Below are 21253 nucleotides of genomic sequence, written 5' to 3'. Positions count from 1 at the left end.
TTTATTGTAAGATAAAAAATGGTTATGAAAATCCCATTACAACTTTTATTATTTAAATTAACACTCTTCATCAATACGAATCATAATTAAAAACACTAGTGTTAAATACACTTCTCACTTTTATTAGAAATTTCTGTATTAAAAATATTAAGTTCACTTAATATTTACACTTATTATTCAATATGAGGGGGATAATAAAAACTTGCAGCTGTTACAGCTGTCAGATGGAATATATATAAAATATACACAGTTATGCATGTGTTGAGGTGTGCAGAAGACTAGTGCGCCTCGGGGTAGTACACCCAATCGTCCGTTAAAATCGGGACCATCGGAAATACTCGAGTTGTTCCTCCTGTATATAGTCTTCTTGGTTCAACCTTCTCTCCGTGTACGCTCTACGTTATCTACACTCATACATGTTATAAACAAAAAATATTAACAAAATTAAATTAATTCATTTAGAATACTTCTATAAAAATAATATTCTAATAAAAATAAAGAATGTAACTAATCAGTATTTTGTTTTTTTATAATATCAATAAAATTAATCACAAATTTTGAGGTTAAGAAATGATTAAATTAAAACAAAAAACCTGTTTCTTAATTGTCTCGATTGTCTCATATCGGGTGTAATCGCTCTGTGAACTCTGTGAATAATGGAAAAAATAAAACAATCTGCGTTTTGGTTATTTACTCTTTTTGGAATACCTGTTATGTTTCCCTGGTTATTGTACTACTTTTTTACCGAAATGATGTTTAAAAAAAGGAAATCTTCTCTAAGAGGAAAGGTATCTATTCTAATTCCAATTATCTGACATAATTACTTGATTGCACATCAAATTTTCTTAATGGTCTTTTATAATTTTTAATTGTTTTTATAATAATTAGAAGAGTAAAAATGATCGAAGGCTAACTAGACTGCATGAATTTGACAAATGACAAAGAAATTAAAATTATTGTTTGTTTGTCAGGTGGTGATGATAACAGGAGCAAGTTCTGGTTTAGGAGAAGCATTAGCTCATGTTTATTATAGTTGTGGTTGTCGTTTAATTTTAATATCAAGAAGGAGAGATGAATTGCAGCGAGTTAAGGATACCTTAATGAATATTCACTATGTAAGTTTAAAAAATAATGAAAAGAAAATAATTAAATTATTTAAACTTTAAATTTATACCTAATAATAATTGTAATAAAAAAACGGAGTGTCTATTCAACCAGTTAACTGTCAAAATAAGGTGGTTTAAATATTCTGCTGCCAGTGAACTGTCAGAATAAGTTGGTTTTCTTATTTGGCCAGTGAATCTAAAAAAAATATACAATTAATATCTAAATCTGGCCAAATAAAAAAGGGACTCTATTTGGCCAAAAAAAAAATAAATAAACAGTTTTTAATGTTTCAATATACGGGTAAGCTAACGTTTAAATAAATTTAAAAAAACAACTAAATATGTAAATGAAGTAGAGACAATTTAACAAAATAAGGGTGCAAAAGGTGAAAAAGTATTATTAATAAATAATATTAATTTTTTATTATTATTGCTTATATTTATTATAATAAGGAAATGTCAGGAAATCGAAATTTTTGTCAGTAACGTCAAGGAAGTGACAGAAAAAAAATTTTTTTGTCAGAGAAATTAAGAAAATTGAGACTTTTTTTGATTTATTTTCAAAAATTGCGGATTTTCGACTTTTCTTCCAAATATTGCAACAAAATACCACATCTTTTAGTATAAAATGCAAATTATTTTCATTTTTATAGTGCGAAAAATAACTATAACAAATCTTTCAAAAATTATTCTTGAATCATTTTTTAAAATAATTGAAATTTTGTAAAATTGAATTGAAAACAATTATTTTTTTCAAGTATTTTGTTCCAATTTTTGATAATCAACTTTTGAAGAATTTTCATTGTGAATTTTGAAAATAATTGAATTATCAAAAATTTTAATGAAAAATCCTTAAATGTAAATTTAAAAATGAAAATTAGCTTCTAATTAATTTCAATATTTTCAATTAGATACATATTTCCGAAACTTCAAAAAGGTACACACAAAAAATAGTATTTTAGAAAATTTATTTTTAACATTTTGGAGAAAAAATTCATGTTCAAAATTTTTAATTAAAATTTCTCAAGAAATTAATTATTTTTTTTAAATTATATACAAAAATTTTTTTAAGAAATTCAATTATTTTCGAAAAATTAGATAGATTTAAATATTTTTTAAAACTAATTCTTAGAATTGTTTTATCATAATTTTTTAAGATTCAATTATTTTCGAACAAAGTAAATAAAAATTTACTGTTTTACATTTTTTAAATTTCGGAGAAATCATGGTCATATTTATATATAAAATTCAAAAACTTTCATATATTCCTGCAAAAAGAATTTATTTTTGTCAGGGAATATAATTTTAATGTCAGTAAATTGTCAGGGAAATTGATAATCTGAAACTTGTGACCACCCTGACAATATATTAAGTATCTTTTGTCCTATTGAAAAGCTATATTAATTTAAATAATTTTACCGATTTAGGAAGAAATTATAAGAAAACTAACAACAAACATAAGAAAAAGCCTATATATTTATTATTTTTATAATATTAATTATAATATAAATTTTAGCAAAAATTTCTTAATAAGTTTAGTTCATGTCACACTTAAAGCTGAACCAATTTACCCGTTTTGGAATTTTTTAAAAAATTTGTACAAGATTGGTTAAAATGTTAAACAAACAAACAAACATCCAACAGATATTTATACCTGATGGGCGCTTTATTAATACAATGGCCGAATAGTAAAATCATCTTATTTTGCCAGTGCACTGGCAGAATTATTTAATCATCTTATTCTGCCAGTTTTTCTCTTATTTCTAGTCACTGGCCAAATATAATTAAACCACCTTATTTTGCCAGCTAACTGGCCGTATAGATATGGTCTAAAAAAAACTAACAGTTATTATTATTATAACAAGAAAATAAATTGTTTTAGACGGTCCCAACACATCCACCCGTGATACTTCCATTAGACTTAACAGAAATAAATTCACTAGATTCGGAAGTTGCTAAAGTTATAAAAATCCATGGTACAATAGATGTTTTAATTAATAACGCTGGCATTTCCTACAGAGGCGAAGTAGAAAATACAAATGTCGACGTCTACATTAAAGTGATGCTCATAAATTATTTTGCTCAAGTTGCAATAACTAAAGGTTTATCTTGATTCCTTATTATTCTAAACATTCTTGTCAATTGAAAATTTTAATTTTCTTTGTCAATCTTTTGATTAGCCGTACTGCCGACAATGGTAGAGCAAAAATCAGGTCACGTAATTTGCATAAGCAGTATTCAAGGAAAAATAGGTCTTCCAGGCAGGTAATAAAATATTAAAAATACTTTATTTCACAATTTCATCTTATTTCTTATTAATATATATTATTATTATTATTCTTTATTATTATTATTATTCTTATTATATATATATAGAGGATGTTGAGAACTTATTATAATTATATATAACCGTCACCTTAATCTGCAAACCTCATAACTCCAGTTTTAGTCAAAAGTACCATTTTCAATACCTAAATAAATATATTTTATAAATAAGAAGAAGCCTAAATCAAAATTGAGAAATATGTATATTTTATGTTTTATAATAAATAAATATATATTTTTTTAAATTTTGATGTATTACTATAGGTCAGCCTATGCAGCTTCAAAACATGCTTTACAAGCTTGGAGTGATTGTTTGAGATCAGAAATTGCCAATAAAAACATCCAAGTTACTGTAATTAGTCCAGGTCACATTCAAACTGCTCTTTCTCTCAACGCTTTGACCGAAAGTGGTCAAAAACACGGTGGTCAGTATATCTAATTTGTTTCAAATAATCAAAATATTTGTGACGCGCTCTGAAGAAAGAGATCGAAGAAGAAAAGGTGTCTACTATTTTCGTTCAACAAAATTCCCGGCTTTGTCCTAATTTTTCCCGGTTTTTTTTCTCATTAAATTTAAATTTATTTGATTTTCAACATAAATAAATCTAAAAATGGCTTCAAAAATTTTTATTAGAGTTTTTATGAATAATTAAATTCTTTTGACGAGTTTCTTTAAATTTTTTGAAAATAATATTTTTTTTAATAATTTTAATTAAAAATTTGGAAAATAATTGAATTAAAAAAAAAATTTTTTCAGTTTTTTAAAATAATCTTGTCTGTTCATAATTATAATTGAAAATTTGATTAATTCATTTTTTTTTTAAACTATGTATTGATACTAATTAAATTTCTGCAAATAATTTTACTATTTATAGCTAAAAGTAATTGAATCCTTCCAAAAAATGAAAATAATTAAATGTTTGCGTAGAATTAAAAAATAATTAAAATTTTGAGGAGGATTATTAAAATCTAGTGATGTTCAGATTCAAACATTTACAAAATTCAATTATTAACTAATTTACTAATTAATTATTTTTATTTATTAATTTCAAAAATTTTACTAATATTTCACGAACGAATACAAATATTTTCTAAAATTTTAATAAATCCTTTGAAACAATTCAATTATTTTTTAAAATAGTTAAATATTTTAAAAATTCAATTATTTTCAATCAAATTTCACGAAGGAATTCAATTTTTTTCATAATTCGTTATTAAATATTTCAAAGGATTCAATTATTTTCTAAAATTTTAATAAATCCTTCGAAACAATTCAATTTTATTTATAAGTAGTAAAATTCTATGCAAAAATTCAATTATTTAAAAAAAATTCCACGAAAGAATTCAATTTTTTTTTAATTCGTTATAAAATTTTCCAATAGAATTCAATTATTTTCTAAAATTTTAATAAAATTCAATAATTAAATGTAGTTTAATTTCAATTATTAACAAAAACGATTATTTTAAAAACTTGAAATAATTTGTAAAAGTTTTAATAAAAATTATTTTAAAAAATCCATTATTTAAAAAAAATTCAAAGAAATTCTTCAAAAAAAATTTAACTATATTTTTCAAAAATTTTAACAAAATTATTTTTTTAAATAATAAAATTCTTCGAAGGAATTCTATTATTATCAAATTTTTTGATAAAATTCTTTGCAACAGAGCATTTTCATGAAAAACGTCCGTACGTCACTATTTTAAAATTGGCTGTATCTTTCTTTCTAATTAAATTATTAGAGTAAATTTTTTTATTATGATGTGTTAAGAAATATAAGAAAATGGTTAATTTCAATTTTACAACTTAATGTATCAAAGATATATTATTTTTATGTCGTGACGCACGGACCAAAAATGTCCGCTTTTTCATGGAAATGTCCAACAATGCAATGATTTTCAATACCTACAATAATTTTAAAATTGAAAATATTTAAAAAGGAGAATTATTAAAAAAGTTAAGAAACAAAAAAGCAAACAACAACTAACTTCAAACTGCGAACGGATTACCGGAATACAACGATTATTAATATTAATACATTAATCAATACCTACATAATAATAAAATAATTAAAATAATTATACATAATAATAATTTGCTATTCCGTGAACAGAAAGTGTCGTCTTTTGTTTTTCTATAATTAATGTTTTGATTGATAATTTTGGTTATGAATGTTCCCGTATTTGAGATAACCACTCGAGAAATTAATTATGACGTAATGAAATTTTTTTTCCAAATTAAAACAATACGACCAAGACGTGTCTCTATTCAACTGATGTTTAAAATAGTATATACATGTAATTTTTTCAAGAAATCATTATTATTTTGTAAATTCTTATAAATTTCATGAAAGGGGCTAGCGGAGTAAGCATGCAAAATCTGCCCCCGCTCAAAAAAATTTGAAATTCTTGTTACATGTTGGCAGCATTAAGATAAAATTGTTCACTAAATATTTTTTCAAAAAATGTATTTTTGTAAGAGTTATGGAGGGGTAAAGAAAAATCAAAAATTTGTTTTTTCTCGAAAACCACTTGATCGATTTTAATAAAATTTATACGTGTTTTATAAATTAATAAGAGGAATTTTAAAAAAAAATTTCAAAAAATTTTGCTCAAAAAAACCCAAAAAAAGAAAAATTTTTGGTCTTATTTTGGAGATACTACTTTGGAATTTTTACAGAAAATTCTCCTAAATGTGTACTTTTAAGAAATATTTTTGTTGATTTTTTTTATTGGGTACCACATAGTTAAAAAAATTAAAATCCTAGTTGGCGCATCATTCTGGCTGAAGCACAATGTATCCAGCCATTTTGAATTTTGAAAATTTAATATTACATTCGTAATGAGAGACCCCAGAAACGCGTAATTACTAAATTTCAAGGAAATTTAAAAATAATCAGTTACTGGATACATTGTGCTTCAGACGGAATGATGCGCCATCTAGGATTTTAATTTTTTTTAACTATGTGGTACCCAATTAAAAAAATCGACAAAAATATTTCTTTAAAGTACACATTTAGGAGAATTTTCTGTAAAAATTCCAAAGTAGTATCTCCAAAATAAGACCAAAAAATTTTTTTTTGAAAATTAAAAAAAAATTTTTTTGGTTTTTTTTATTAAAATCGATCCAGTGGTTTTCGAGAAAAAACAAATTTTTGATTTTTGTTTCCCCCTTCATAACTAATACATTTATTGAAAAAATATTTGGTGAAAAATTTTATCTTAATGCTGCCAATATGTAACAAGAATTTCAAATTTTTTTGAGTGGGGGCAGATTTTGCATGCTTACTCCGCTAGGCCCTTTCTTAAACTTAGTATTGATAAAAAGTTTAAATTCTAATATCGAACAATTTTTTTACAATATATTCAATTGGTGAACTAAATTTTATTTGTCACTTTTGCTTGACAAAAATAAATTGATTAAATTCACTTGAATTTTGAAGTTTAAATATTTAGTATGTTTTTTATGAGAAAAATAGTATTTTTTAATTAAACCTTTAGACTTTTTATTTCTTTTGGTACATTCAGTCTCCTATATAAAATGATAATTCACTAAACTTTAAAAAAAATCCCATATTTTCTCCATTTTTTGATACTCTTGCCCTTCCGGTTACGCAAAATTGAGTACTTTGTATTTATTTCAGAAAAAATGATACTTATAAATTCTATATGTAAAAAATTTATTTCCTTCAATTATCAACATTTGAATGTTTTCAATATATTTTTCGGGTGAATACTACCAATTATTACGGTAAGCGGACACTTTTTCTAAAAAAAATATTTTCTAATCCTTTTTGTCTAAAAAAGGCGATTTCTAATGAAATTTGTTTTCTAAAAAAAGTTTTTCTAACAAGTTTTGATTTCTAAAAAAGTTATGATTTCTAATATTTATTTTCCTAAAATTTGTAAAATTCCATAATTTTGATGAAAATTAGAAAATTGTTAAAAAATTAAGATTAAGAAATAGAAACTATTTTCCATATTTTCTGTTTCTCAATCACAATTTTGTTTACAAAATTATAAATTTCTTTTTGAAAAAGAAGAAAAAATTTTATAAAATTACTATTTCTTATCACAACTTGTTAACAAAATTCTGTTCTTCTTTGAAAAAAAATAATAATTTGCATCATTTTTATACCAAAATTTACAAAGTTAATATATTTTTTAAACATTTTTTTTGAAAATTTTAAATATCTTTAGGAAAAAAATTCCGTATAATTTCTATTTGTTTATTACAATTTTTAACTAGATTATTTTTAAATTTTGTTAAAAACATTGCATAATTTCTATTTTTTTCTAAAAAAATTTTTTCTAATAAAGGTGATTTTCTAATTTTCTGTCTTCAAATAAAGGTAATTTTCTAAAAATTTATTTTTCTAATAAAGGTAATTTTAACGAAATCTCAAGTACAGGCAAACCTCGCTACGGCGGAAAGCAATTAGACGATTCCGCCGTAGAGAGGTTCGTTAAAATGCTATTAGTGCCACGGAAAAAAATAATTCGGAAATAGTTCCTGAATTCGTTCCGAAATTGAGGATATGAGCAAAAGTCGGTAATTATTATAGAGCTGTTATTTGGAAGAAATGTCGAACTTTCAAAATAGATATTCAGGAATTATATGGTAAGAACTCGGTATTTATGTGATAGTTTTTACGAAATGTAGCTGCTGAGTATTTCAGATAGTCTGGACGGTAGAACTTCCGATGAGATCGGGAAAAATTCAGAGGGTCGCTTCATATATGAAGAAGCTCTTATAAGGGCTACAGAATAGTTCCGGAACAATTGAACCCCTTGATGCAAGAACCAGACGCAGCCCATTTAATTTCAATGGTCTATGTCTGGTTCTTGCATCAAGGGGTTCAATTCCGTAGCAAAGAAAATAAAAAAAGAAGTTGTGTATACGCGTATAAACTTGATCGACATTCGTCAAGCAAGGCGAACTGTGATTGGTTGAGGAGGATACACACATACATACATACATAATACACTTATAGCTACCTACATATATTCTAACGCACACATAATTTATACACAAATAAACGCAAATACACGACGCATTGAATCGCACGCTGGTTGTAGGGACCTGGGAAGTCTCTTATATACTAGACTTTACTTTTATTCAGCGCTTGTGAGAAACGGGGTCGGCACATCTTTTCTTTCGATGAAGTTCGGGAATTATTATGAAATTTAAACTGGAGTTCTCCTTGATTAGACGCTTGTAAATACTATTTTAGAAGAAATATAATTTCTACGACAAAATTTCGATAATATTACACGGTAAAAATTAATTTAATACATTTTACGAAACTAATTTTGGAATAGCGGATACGGAGAGGAGTTTAGTATAAGATAAAACAGAATCAATAGTAATATATGATGACTGCGTTTCTCGAAAACTCAAAAAAAATTCTATGGAATTCACAAATGATCGGTTGGACGTTCTAATTCAAGAGTTTTGTAAAATGTTTAGCCTGAAGCGCATGCGCCACGGAAAAAAATATTCACGGAGAAAAAAACGAATAAAGCAGAAAAAAGAATTTCTTAATGTACCAATGAGCTCTCAAGACCATTTTTTCTCGTCTTCTATAGGAGATAGATGATTGGTTCGACACATGTGACTGCACTCTACAACGCAATGGTTCGCTTGGATTGGCTTATTTTATTCTGACACTAACTTAACGGAAATACGCATACATATAAACGAATTCTGACGCAACGCACATACAATATAACTCGCACTTGTAGATGAAAGAATTGAGTTTCTTTATATACTAACTGAGGAGATTAACCACTTCACTGGCGGGGCGTTCCAAATGGCGTTCCACGCGCCGAGGCCCAGACTGGCAAAAACACCGAAATGGCGTTCCTAATAAAACTTTATTTTTAAAGAGTGTACACTACTTTTTACTACTACAAAGCAATATTTCTATAGTTTAGACATCAGGGAACAAGATTATCACAATGAAAATTTCAGTTTTTGAGATTTTCAATGTTTCTTTGAACGTTGAAATAGTCGATTTTTAACACTTTTTAACAAATGGCGTTCCACTTTTGTTATTATTAATAATTATTAAATTTTATTTATTAATTATTTATATTTATTTTTTACTTATTACATTATTATATTATAATGTTTTGTATGTAAATATATTTTTTAAATAAAAAATATGAGTTTTACTGTGTAAAAATTGAAAAAAAGTGGAACGCCATTTGGTGAAAAGTGGTAAAAATTGACTATTTCATTGTTTGAAAAAACATTGAAAATCCCAAAAACTGAAATTTTTATTGTGATAATCTTGTTCCATGATGTCTAAACTATAGAAATATTGCTTTGTATAAGTTAAAAGTAGTGTACACTCTTTAAAAATAATGTTTTATTAGGAACGCCATTTCGGTGTTTTTGCCAGTCTGGGCCTCGGCGCGTGGAACGCCATTTGGAACGCCCCGCCAGTGAAGTGGTTAAAACTGCGCTTGTGAGAAATGTCAATATACTGAATATTAATTTTTTAAAAAATCATTTTTTTAAAAGTTATACAAAATATTTTATAGTTTTTAAAATAACATTTTTTAATTATAATTGGTAATAAAATCTCTATAAAATTTTTCAATTTTTAAAAAATAATTTTATTCTTAATTTTAAATTATAAATAAATTGCAAAAAATTTTCAAAATTAAATTCAAACTCAAAAAATTTTAATATTAAATTGTCTAAAATTTGAAGTAATAACAGTTAAAACTAATAAAAATTAGAATTAATTAAAATTTTGAAAAATTAATATATATGTATGTATATATATTTATTGTCATCGGTAAATATTATGATAAACTATGAAATTTATTGGAATGTAAATTAAAAAAAATTAATAATAATTAAAAGTTTGGCACTCACACAGTCACAACTCTCACTGATATAATCCCTTCTACTTCTACCTGGCGAGTTTTTTTTAATCATATACCTGTTGATCGTCATTACAAAAATTGAATATTGTTATAAAAAAGAAAATTTTGAAAATTACCTTTATTAGAAAAATAAATTTTTAGAAAATTACCTTTATGTGAAGACAAAAAAATAGAAAATCACCTTTATTAGAAAAAAGTTTTTTAGAAATTCACCTTTATTAGAAAAAATTCTTTTAGAAAATACGATTTAGAAAAACTGTACCCAAACCATTATTAGAATCATAAGAATGAACATTAAAATATTTGAAGAAATTATAATTTTAATCTTTTGAGTTTGAATTTTATTACGTTTATATGAGCTTAAAAAGTGTTCGAGGGATTTCATGAGAAAATTACATGTATAAAATTACATTTAAAACTTGAGTTGAGTAGACGAATGTTAATTTGATGAAACTGAAGTTATCAACGTTGTTTCAATGAAAATTTTTACTTTTACTAATTACTTATTTTAATGTTAAAAACCCTTTAAGGAGGAGTGACACCTTTGACCCGAAAAAAAATCGAATTTATTTTTTTTGCTTAAACGATACTTTATAATATGTAGAATAGAAATTATATCATTAGAGATGATTTCGAAGTTATTTTATGTGAAAAAAATCAAAATCTGCAAAAGGTGTCCAAGAGCGCTTCAAGTGCTTTCAAAACTTTAAACGCGTTTTTCTCGAAATGACGACGTTTTTCAAAACGGTGGGCAGTCTAGCTAGAACAATTTTGATCGGATTGACTTCGGACAAAGTTTTTTTTGATCGTCATTTACTAATGCTTTCGAGTACGTAGCGGATTTTTTTTTGGTTTCTTTGTTTTTTTTTGGCAACAGATTTTTTGACAAATTTTCGCCTTAAAAATCGACTTTTTACTTCAAACAACTGCCAAATACACAAAAATTAATATTTTTAAAATATCCTACGTACTCGAAAGCTAAATCTATCTCAGATTAAGAAAAACTTTGAAGTTTTCATTTAGATTAAACTTAATAGAGAGAATTTAAGAATTTATTTACATACTATATTTGAATCAGTGACTAATTTTTTACTATCAAATTAATTATTTTTAATTAATTCAAATTTAGAGAACAGTATAGATATCTATAAAAATTGAAACAAAGGCGATTTTTTAAAAACCAATTAAAATAATAAAACTTTTTTTTATTTGGTGATAAAATTCCCGGTTTGGCATAAAATTCCTGGCTTATTCTTGATTTTTTCCGGTTAGTAGACACCCAGGGGCCGTATTCTCGAATCGATGACCCTAGATGTCGCATGCGACAGACCATTCGAGATGGAAATAGTATATTACGATACTAGGCCAGAAAGTTGGATTTCCTGGCCAGCGTGATATATAAGGCCGAGGCGAAGCCGAGGCTTTATATATCACGCTCGCTAGGGTATCCAAATTTCTGGCCGTGTGTCGTATACAATTTTTCTGTATCCCCAGCCGAAAGTACGTTAAATAATTATTGTTTGAATAATAAAATAGCTCAATAAGTTGCCCGCCCGACTTTTGCAAAGTCGAGGCGAAGCCGAGACTTAGCTGGTCGGGGCGGGCATGAAAAAAAAATTATAAGTAAAAAATAATTGTAAGTAAAATTTAAAAAATAGTAAACAAGAAATTTTCTTTTACAAATAAATATTTAATAATATACAAAATATAATAATAATAAATAAAAGAAAATAAGAAATTTCATGCATTATTTTGATGACTGTCAGTTGTTTTCAAAACGTGAGCTCTGTAAGTAACGTGTTTGTGTGGTTGCTATGCTAACATGTACGTGTGTTGAAATTCTTGTAACCAATCAGAGCGCTCGTTGGGTCTGTCGAGCCGGCCACAAAAGTCGCTATTCCCGGAGCCAAATCAGACCGGGAAGACAGTACTTTCGGCAAAGGGATACAGAAAAAACTATTCTCGAACGCTTGTCGCATGCGAGATTTCATGTCGTATGCGATAATTTCCGAATGGTTCATCTCGACTGGGTAGTGGCCTTTCGAGATGCAAAGTCGTATACGAAATGCTAGTAAAAAATAAGGTTGTGTGTCATCCTTGTAATAAACGTTTTCAAGAAAAATATAATGATCTGTTTTTATCAGTAGGTGAATTTCGAATCCCAATCTAAGAAACGATCTTGTACTTGGGCATCCTTCTGGATCGCAAGCTTTCCTGGGAAAGTCATATAAGACGTGTGGCTCAAATGGCCGAAAAATCTGTCAATGTTCTCAGAGCAATTACAAGAATCACCTGGGGAGCTAACCCTAACACTCTAACTATGATCTATAGGAGTCTTGTTCGGGCTCACTTGGAGTGGGGAAGTCAATTCTTTATGGAGGCCTCAGTTTCTCATTTGAATATTCTGGATAGAATTCAGAATTCTGCGATGAGAATAATTCTGGGCTGTATGAGTACTGCTCCCAGAAATTTCATGCTAGCAGAACTAAACGAACCTCCCTTACAGTTAAGACGCGCTATGCTTTCAGAAAGATTTTTAATAAAAAATTATTCTTGGAAGGAGAACCCGCTAAATTCCAAATTGAAAATGCTTTATGAGAAGGTTAAAAGAATCAAAAAAATGCGTAAATATCAATCTAAATTCCCACTGATCTCAGTCTATTCGCGAGTTGTCAATCTATCTCAAGATCCTTTGAGAACAAACAAACCAAAAATGTTAGACTATTCTTGGCAAGAATTAACTCGTCCTATTAAAGTAGATCTTATTTCTGGCAATGAGATAAAAAGTAGTTCTGATCCTAATTCCAAATTCAATACTCTCCTTGCAGAAGAATATTCAGACTATACTGTATATTATACAGATGGATCGACAAATTCTGAGAAAGGTAGATCTAGTTGTGCTTTTGTACTTCCGTTGATTCTGGAATGTGGGATTCGATTAAACAATTTTTCCACCGTTGCTACGTGTGAGGCTTATGCTATTCTTTCCGCCCTGAAACATGTCTATCTGAGCGAAGATAGTAAGGTGTTGATAGTTTCAGACTCAAAGGGTATTTTATCTGGTATTAAAGATAGATTAGTTGGCTCAGATGTACACCAGTTGACTCACGAGATCATACGTTTAATTGAGAAAATTGTAAATAAAAACATTAATTTGTCATTCCTCTGGATTCCCTCACATTGTGGAATTGAGGGCAACGATATTGCTGATAGGTTGGCAAAAAATGCCTTGGAATTTGAATTTGGAAGATTTAATGGTCTACCGTGTAGCGACCTCTCTGAACTATCCATGGGTCAGTCCATTATATTTTACCTGAAGCCGTTGCGGGCTATTTTTTAAAAAATCTCATAATTTGTAAAAATGATGTTGAATATCCATAGAATTCATTTTTGAGAATTATTTTATAAAATTTTTTGAATTTAACTTAGAATTTTAATTTTTAAATTGAGTTGGACAGAAAAAAGGTTATATTGACAGTTATGAAAATTTAATAAAAAAGCATGGGAATAATTTAGATAATAGAAATTTCTTGAATGATATTTGTTAAAAATGAGCTAATTTACTTGTATAAATAGATTATTATGTAAACATACTCAAAATAATAGATAAAAATTGATTTTAAAATTTACCTATGAAATGTCAAAAGTCACTACATTTTAATTACATTTTTCTAAAAAGTTTATAAATATTAAAAAATGTATTACTATTTAATGTAAAGTATTTTCAATTTACTTTCATAATATGTGCTAACATTTTAATTTTATAATATAGAAATAGGAAAAATTTTACCTTTAATATTGAGTGTTTCATGATTTTCCGTGATTTTAATTACTTATTTCTTCTCAGGTGCAAGACCAAAAAATCCCATTTTTGTCTTAATATTAAAGTTTGATCTTCTTTTCCATTCTATTAAATTTTGGTGATGGAGAACAAGCTACTTTGTAGTTTTATTCATGTTTAAAAAATCTGCTTCCAAAAGCGAGTTTGTTGGTTAAAATGCAAGTAGATTTTTGCATGACTATTGAGATAGCCAACTTCAGTGTTATAAAATTACCTGCATTTTAACCAACAAACTCGCTTTTGGAAGCAGATTTTTTAAACATGAATAAAACTACAAAGTAGCTTGTTCTCCATCACCAAAATTTAATAGAATGGAAAAGAAGGTCAAACTTAAATATTAAGACAAAAATTGGATTTTTTAGTCTTGCACCTGAGAAGAAATAAGTGATTAAAATCACTGAAAATCATGAAACACTCAATATTAAAGGTAAAATTTTTCATATTTCTATATTATAACATTAAAAAGTTAGCACATATTATGAAAGTACATTGAAAATACTTTACATTAAATAGAAATAAATTTTTTTATATTTATAAACTTTTTAGAAAAATGTAATTTAAATGTAGTGACTTTTGACATTTCATAGGTAAATTTTAAAATCAATTTTTATTTATTATTTTGGGTATGTTTACATAATAATCTATTTATACAAGTAAATTAGCTCATTTTTAACAAATATCAATCAAGAAATTTCTATTATCTAAATTATTTCCATGCTTTTTTATTAAATTTACATAACTGTCAATCTAACCTTTTTTCTGTCCAACTCAATTTAAAAATTAAAATTCTAAGTTAAATTCAAAAAATTTTATAAAATAATTCTCAAAAATGAATTCTATGGATATTAAACATCATTTTTACAAATTATGAGATTTTTTTAAAAATAGGCCGCAACGGCTTCAGGTGAAATATAATGGACTGACCCCCATAAAAGAACTAAAATCTTGGCATAAATTTAATTGGCCACCTTGTACTAAATCCCCTTCAAGAAATTTATATTTTCAAAAAATTGGGGTTAAGACACCTCGACCTTGGTTCAAGAAAATATCTCTTCCCCGCAGATATATTAATTTAGTTACGCGATTGAGATGTGGTCATATTTGCTCTCATGATCACTTCGAACGTATGGGTTGGCAGATTGATATGAGGTGTCCCTGTGGTATGGGTCTTAAAAATCTTACTCATTATTTGAGAGATTGCTCTGTCCTTTCATCTGGCAGGGCTGAACTATTTAACTTCTTAAATTCTATAAAGTAGTGAATTTCAATCCGGACATGCTGGATCTCTCGGATTTAATTTACAACCCGGATCAACAAGTGGCTCGAAGCCTGGGAAAATTCTTTGAGAGAGGAAATGTCATAATATAATATATTCTGCTTTCTTAAGGGGACTTTCTGGTTTAGAATTGACAAAAAAGGAAGGTTTTAAAACTTTTATTGTAAGAACAGTATTAAAGAAATTGTAAAAACTATTTTTGGACATTGTAGCACATTGCGTAGAGAAAATTTAAAAAATATGTTTGAGTGTATTTAGTTCAATTTCATAGCTGTAGGTGGTGTCTTCCAAAAGATACCTTTTTTTTGGTACGTTACATTCCGGGCAACCTGTAATACATAAATTCAAGTTCCAAACGGGAATCTCTTCATAAGGATTTATTCTTGTGCCTAAACCTCAAAAACGATTTTTTTTAAAGGTTTTTTTATTTTATATGTACATTTTTCTCAAAAACTCGCAAAAACGCCGTGTTTTTGGGTCAATTTACCTCCATATAAAAACACAGGCGGTAGAAATATGAGTTTTTAGAGGTTTAGGCACCAGTTTTTTAAATAAAGAATCAAAAAATTTTTGGGATTTCAAAATCGGTTCGGTAGATTTCGAGAAAAGCTCTGTACCAGTTTGAAAAATGAGTTTTCGAGAAAAACGCGTTTAAAGTTTTCATAACATAATTCATTGAGTCATGAATATCAAACAACTTTTTATTACAACAGAACTTCGTATCCCGCTGTTTTTGGGGTCGCTGATTACGAATTTGATGTCCGTTTTGGAAAATCCAAAATGGCGGATCCAATATGGCGAACGAAAAAATAAAAATTCAACCGGATTTGCTTAAAACTTGCTACTCGGGGGTTTTTGGGGTCGCTGATTACGAATTTGATGTCAGTTTTTGAAAATACAAAATGGCGGATCCAATATGGCGGACGAAAAAATAAAAATTCAACCGGATTTGCTTAAAACTTGCTACTCGGGGGTTTTTGGGGTCGCTGATTACGAATTTGATGTCAGTTTTTGAAAATACAAAATGGCGGATCCAATATGGCGGACGAAAAAATAAAAATTCAACCGGATTTGCTTAAAACTTGCTACTCGGGGGTTTTTGGGGTCGCTGATTATGAATTTGATGTCAGTTATTGGAAATTCAAAATGGCGGATCCAATATGGCGGACTAAAAATAAAAAATTAACCGGATTTGCTTAAAACTTGTTTCTCAGAGGTTTTTGAGGTCGATAATTACGAATTTAATCTTAAATTTTGTGTATATGGGTAGTTCTACAAACGAGGGAATATATGTTGTCCAAGGTTGTTTTTTACATTAATTTAAAAAAAAATAAAATTATTTTTAATGGGTACTGTAGTGCTTAATGATTACTATTATGCCTCAAAACGTTACCCGGTTTCAAAAAAATTTTTTTGCAAAAAATAAGCATTCAAGTGATAAATTCTCAGTTTCCTGGCATGTCCCAATGTGAAAATGAAAGTTAATAAATTTTATAAATATTATTTTTAAGCGATTAAATACAAATTTACACTTGGATAATAATTTCAAATAGTTGTACTTCACAAAGATTTAAATAATTGTTACAATACTTGATATTTTATTTAAAAAATATTATCTTAAATTTTGTCCCTCGAATTAATTCTCAGTTTCCTGGCATCATAAAAAACGTTAAAATTATTCAGAATTTTTATTCCGATTAATTCAATATTTTTCACAGTGCTTAGTAAAGGTTAACTAAATATGATATCACTTGCATTTTACTTAACTTGCAGTTCAATTAACTAAAATTTTGTACTTTGTGATCGAAATGGGCATTTGGTCAGACAAATTCTCAGTTTCCTGGCACGCATTTTTAAAAAAAATATTTTATGTTTTTATACTTTTGTTGCTCGAGGTGTCGTAGAACCTTATTCCCTGTTGACCAGTATGCTTTATTTTTTTATTAAGCATTATTTTTAAATTTTTTAGATGAAAAATGACCCAATTCTCAGTTTCCTGGCACTTTCTGACAGAATACTCATGTGCTTAAGATGTAAAATTTAAAATTTTATTTTTTTGACTGGCCACTTTTAGGTAACTTTGACAATACTTTTACTTGAATTTAACCTACTTTTTAAATCCTGAACGTAAAAAAAATGTTGTGCCAAAAATTTCTTCATTTTCTTCCTTCGTTTGTAGAACTACCCATATGTATTTAAAACGTTCCTAGAACGTTAATGTTTTGTGCCTATATTCATAACTAGCAATCTCAAAAGGCCACAAGTAACCATTTTCAACTAAATTTAATTAATTTCTTAATCTTTGTCCGCCATATTAGATCCGCCATTTTGTATTTTCAAAAACTGACATCAAATTCGTAATCAGCGACCCCAAAAACCCCCGAGTAACAAGTTTTAAGCAAATCCGGTTGAATTTTTATTTTTTCGTCCGCCATATTGGATCCGCCATTTTGTATTTTCAAAAACTGACATCAAATTCGTAATCAGCGACCCCAAAAACCCTCGAGTAACATGTTTCAAGCTAATATCAATAAAAGAGGAACACCAAATATGTAAATAAGATAACTGTAGATTGTTGTTGAAATACATACCGTCATAAATATTGTTATAACTTTTGTTTTTGTACATATTTTTTAAAAATCGTTTTGGGACAGTAATTCTATGATACTAAGGAACATTTTTAAGCAAAAAAAAAAAATCGATTTTTTTGAAATTCTAAACCAGAAAGTCCCCTTAAAAAAAAAAAAAAAAAAAAAAGGTGGGGGGGGGGAGTTTAACAAACAAGCACAGTGGAAATAGATAAAGATTAATTGAAGAAAATAAAAATTTAAATAAAAAAAAAAAATAAATAAATATATAAAAATATATATATAAAAAAACAATAATAGTGATAACTATAATAACATAACAAAGTAAATAAAATAAATTACAGTTATAAAAATAAATTGTGGCTATAAAAACCACTCATTTAAAAGAAAGATTTGAATTTAAATCCTTTCCTTCTCAGGCTTACCAACCACCCTTCCCTAAAGTGACTAAAGGCCAACGCAGAATAGATCTGTAACCGGACCCGCTATCGTAACCGTAAGCGTAAGAATGAGTTAGAGAAGGATAAACAATATACCTATCCTTCTTAAACTCATTCTTACGGTTACGCTTACGATTGCGGTTCCGGTTACAGATCTATTCTGCGTTGGCCTTAACCTAAACCCTAAAGTGACAAGCAACATCAGCAGAACTTGTGAAATAAGCTGAACTCACACTGCTCAGTGAAAATTGACTTCTACATACTCTACTATTTGTGTGTGATAACTAAACTGTACGAACGGAACATTCGGCCCCTCATTGGCTCCATCACGAACTTAATTCCTAATACAGCCTATCCAAGTGATAATATACATATACGTGAATTGTATTGGCTATTTGTCCTACTCAAGGGACCAGAGGCCATTAAACCAAAAGAAAGAAAGAAACCTAAATGTGTTGTTTAAGAATTAAAAGTAAACTTGTGAAATAAAAGTTTATGTAAATAATTTATAATATGCAAAATTTATAATGGATAAATTTCACATGTTTGTGTTATTTTTGTGAATGAATCATGTAAACAATATAAATTTTTTTAATTTTTTAATCTTCGTTTCATTTTTTCTGTCTGTTCACACTTTAAAGTTAGTTTTTGTGTATGCTTTTGTTTTTTTCTTTAAAAAATATTGTTTCACAAATTGAAAGTATGCTCTTTTTTAGGATTTAAAATAAAATAATATTTAAAATTATAAAATTACAAAAAATTTTGATTAACAAATAAATTTTCTTTTTGCAAAAATAGGAAATATATATATTTATTAATTAAAATTATGCATAATATAAAGGGATATATCCCTTTATTATGCATAATTTTAATTTTTCAATAACAATATTGTTCACAAACTGATTCTTTTCTTTAAAAAAAAATATTACATATTCCAGTTTCTTAACATTTTTGTAGAAAATTCTCAATTTACAAATGCTAATATTAAAACTTTAATATAAAAAAAATGTTGTTACATTTATTTACGAATTTCTTTAATTATAAAATTATTCGTAATAATATCAGTAACTTCTATTTAAATAAATATTTGATTGTTATTATTTTTCCATTATTTTATTACATTTAAAAATAATTTAATTTTTGTAATCATTTTGTAACGTACGTCTACAAAATTCAATGTATTTAGTGTTTTTAACTAAAATTCTTCTATAAATTCATTATTTTTAATAATTAATTAAATATATATTGCCAAATTTAACTAATTTCAAAAGAATTTGAATTATCAAAATTTTAAATTAAATTCATTCAAAATTAAAATCTTATAAAATTTCAAACTGAAACCGCTTAAAGTTAATTTGTTTATAAAAATTGTAAACGCAAAATTGAATTGATTTTGAAATATTTAAATGAACGGATAACTATTTGTATTTTTTTCATATGTCAAGTTCTCTTCCTCCTCAATTATGATTGGCAGATAAGTATTTGGAAACGACGGCAACTGTATGAATGTCGCACACGGAAATTTTCGAACAACCTATCTCGAACGGTCATTGAGAATAGACTTTCAGAGTCGCATGCGACATTAACCATTCGACATTTTACGCATGCGAGAATTGTCGAATGCTTTCGAGAATACGGCCCCCAGAGCTCATTACATTTATAGAAAAATGAGAAACTACAAAATATATTATTATTTTAGAAAATGAATAAAATTTTTGTAATAATTAGAAAAATCGAACACAAACAGATGTTTTCAGTTTAAAAATACGTACATAAATTCTACATGAAATAAATTATTGTTACAGTAATGGATGAAGCAACACAAAAAGGATTTTCAGCAAGCTATGTAGCCGAGGAAGTGCTCAAATCTATGTTGAATGGTAGCAAAGATGTAGCAATATCGCCACTTTCTCCAAAGATTGCAATTTTACTTCGCACATTGTGCCCTTCTCTTTATTTCTGGATTATGAAAATACGGGCTAAAAATTCTAAATCTAGTTTAGCAAAAAACAACTAGGTCATTTCTTCAATGTTTGTACATACATGTATTATTTTTTCTTTGCTTTCCTATTTCGGTGAATATTTAATAAAAAAAATATTTTATTTATCAATGTCCATACATACAATAATTATTATTTCATTATTGTATAATAATTAGTTCTAAAAAATTATGTGAATCTCAACTTTACGGGGAGGGTAAACCAATATTTTTACTTATATCGAGAAAATAATTTTAATATTGCATAAAGTTGTTTCTATAATAATTTTTTGAGAAGGATTCAATGGTCATAAAATATTTTGACCCTTTTTGAATTTTTCTTAAAACTTAGCAGATTTTGAAATCCATCCCTAATTTTGTAGACAACATTTTTTTGTATTCATAGAAAAATTACAGAATGAAAAAATTAATTTTCACATTTTGTTTGGAAACTAAGATCTGTTCATATCTATTATTTAGAAAATCTAGTTAAGAAATAAAAATAAATAACTAGAATAAAATCGATCTTTTTAACAAATAAAAATATATCGAATATCGTCGAAGTAACGTTATGTTCACACTGTTCGTTGGCGTCACTTCTCTCTTGTTCGTAAAACGTTGTGCACGCGGTCGCTCGTTCCTCAGATTTATAATCCTTTTTAATTATTATTTTAGCTTTCTTTAATCAAACAACTTTTGTTGAACGTGTTGAAAATAAGCAAAGTGTTTAAAATAAACTGTTCTTATTAAATTGTATTATTCTTGGCTTTATTTTCCCAATGGTAGTGTTTTTGAACTTTGG

At 27.2% G+C, this 21253-nt stretch overlaps 1 protein-coding gene across 1 annotated transcript; it reads left to right on the top strand.

Annotated features, from left to right (window-relative positions):
- Nucleotides 1-364: 364 nt before the first annotated feature.
- Nucleotides 365-21207, top strand: LOC122503621 (dehydrogenase/reductase SDR family protein 7-like). Its single transcript, XM_043614239.1, has 6 exons — nucleotides 365-788; nucleotides 972-1115; nucleotides 2989-3208; nucleotides 3287-3371; nucleotides 3696-3856; nucleotides 20279-21207. Exons 1-6 carry the CDS (start codon nucleotides 657-659, stop codon nucleotides 20488-20490), a joined length of 954 nt encoding a protein of 317 aa, XP_043470174.1. The 5' UTR covers nucleotides 365-656; the 3' UTR covers nucleotides 20491-21207.
- The last annotated feature ends 46 nt before the right edge of the window (nucleotides 21208-21253 follow it).

Source organism: Leptopilina heterotoma, unplaced genomic scaffold, assembly GCF_015476425.1.
Source record: "Leptopilina heterotoma isolate Lh14 unplaced genomic scaffold, ASM1547642v1 Lhet_267, whole genome shotgun sequence".
Taxonomy (NCBI): domain Eukaryota; kingdom Metazoa; phylum Arthropoda; class Insecta; order Hymenoptera; family Figitidae; genus Leptopilina; species Leptopilina heterotoma.
Note: the sequence above shows the minus strand (reverse complement) of the source record. Positions and strands in the feature narration are given on the sequence as shown.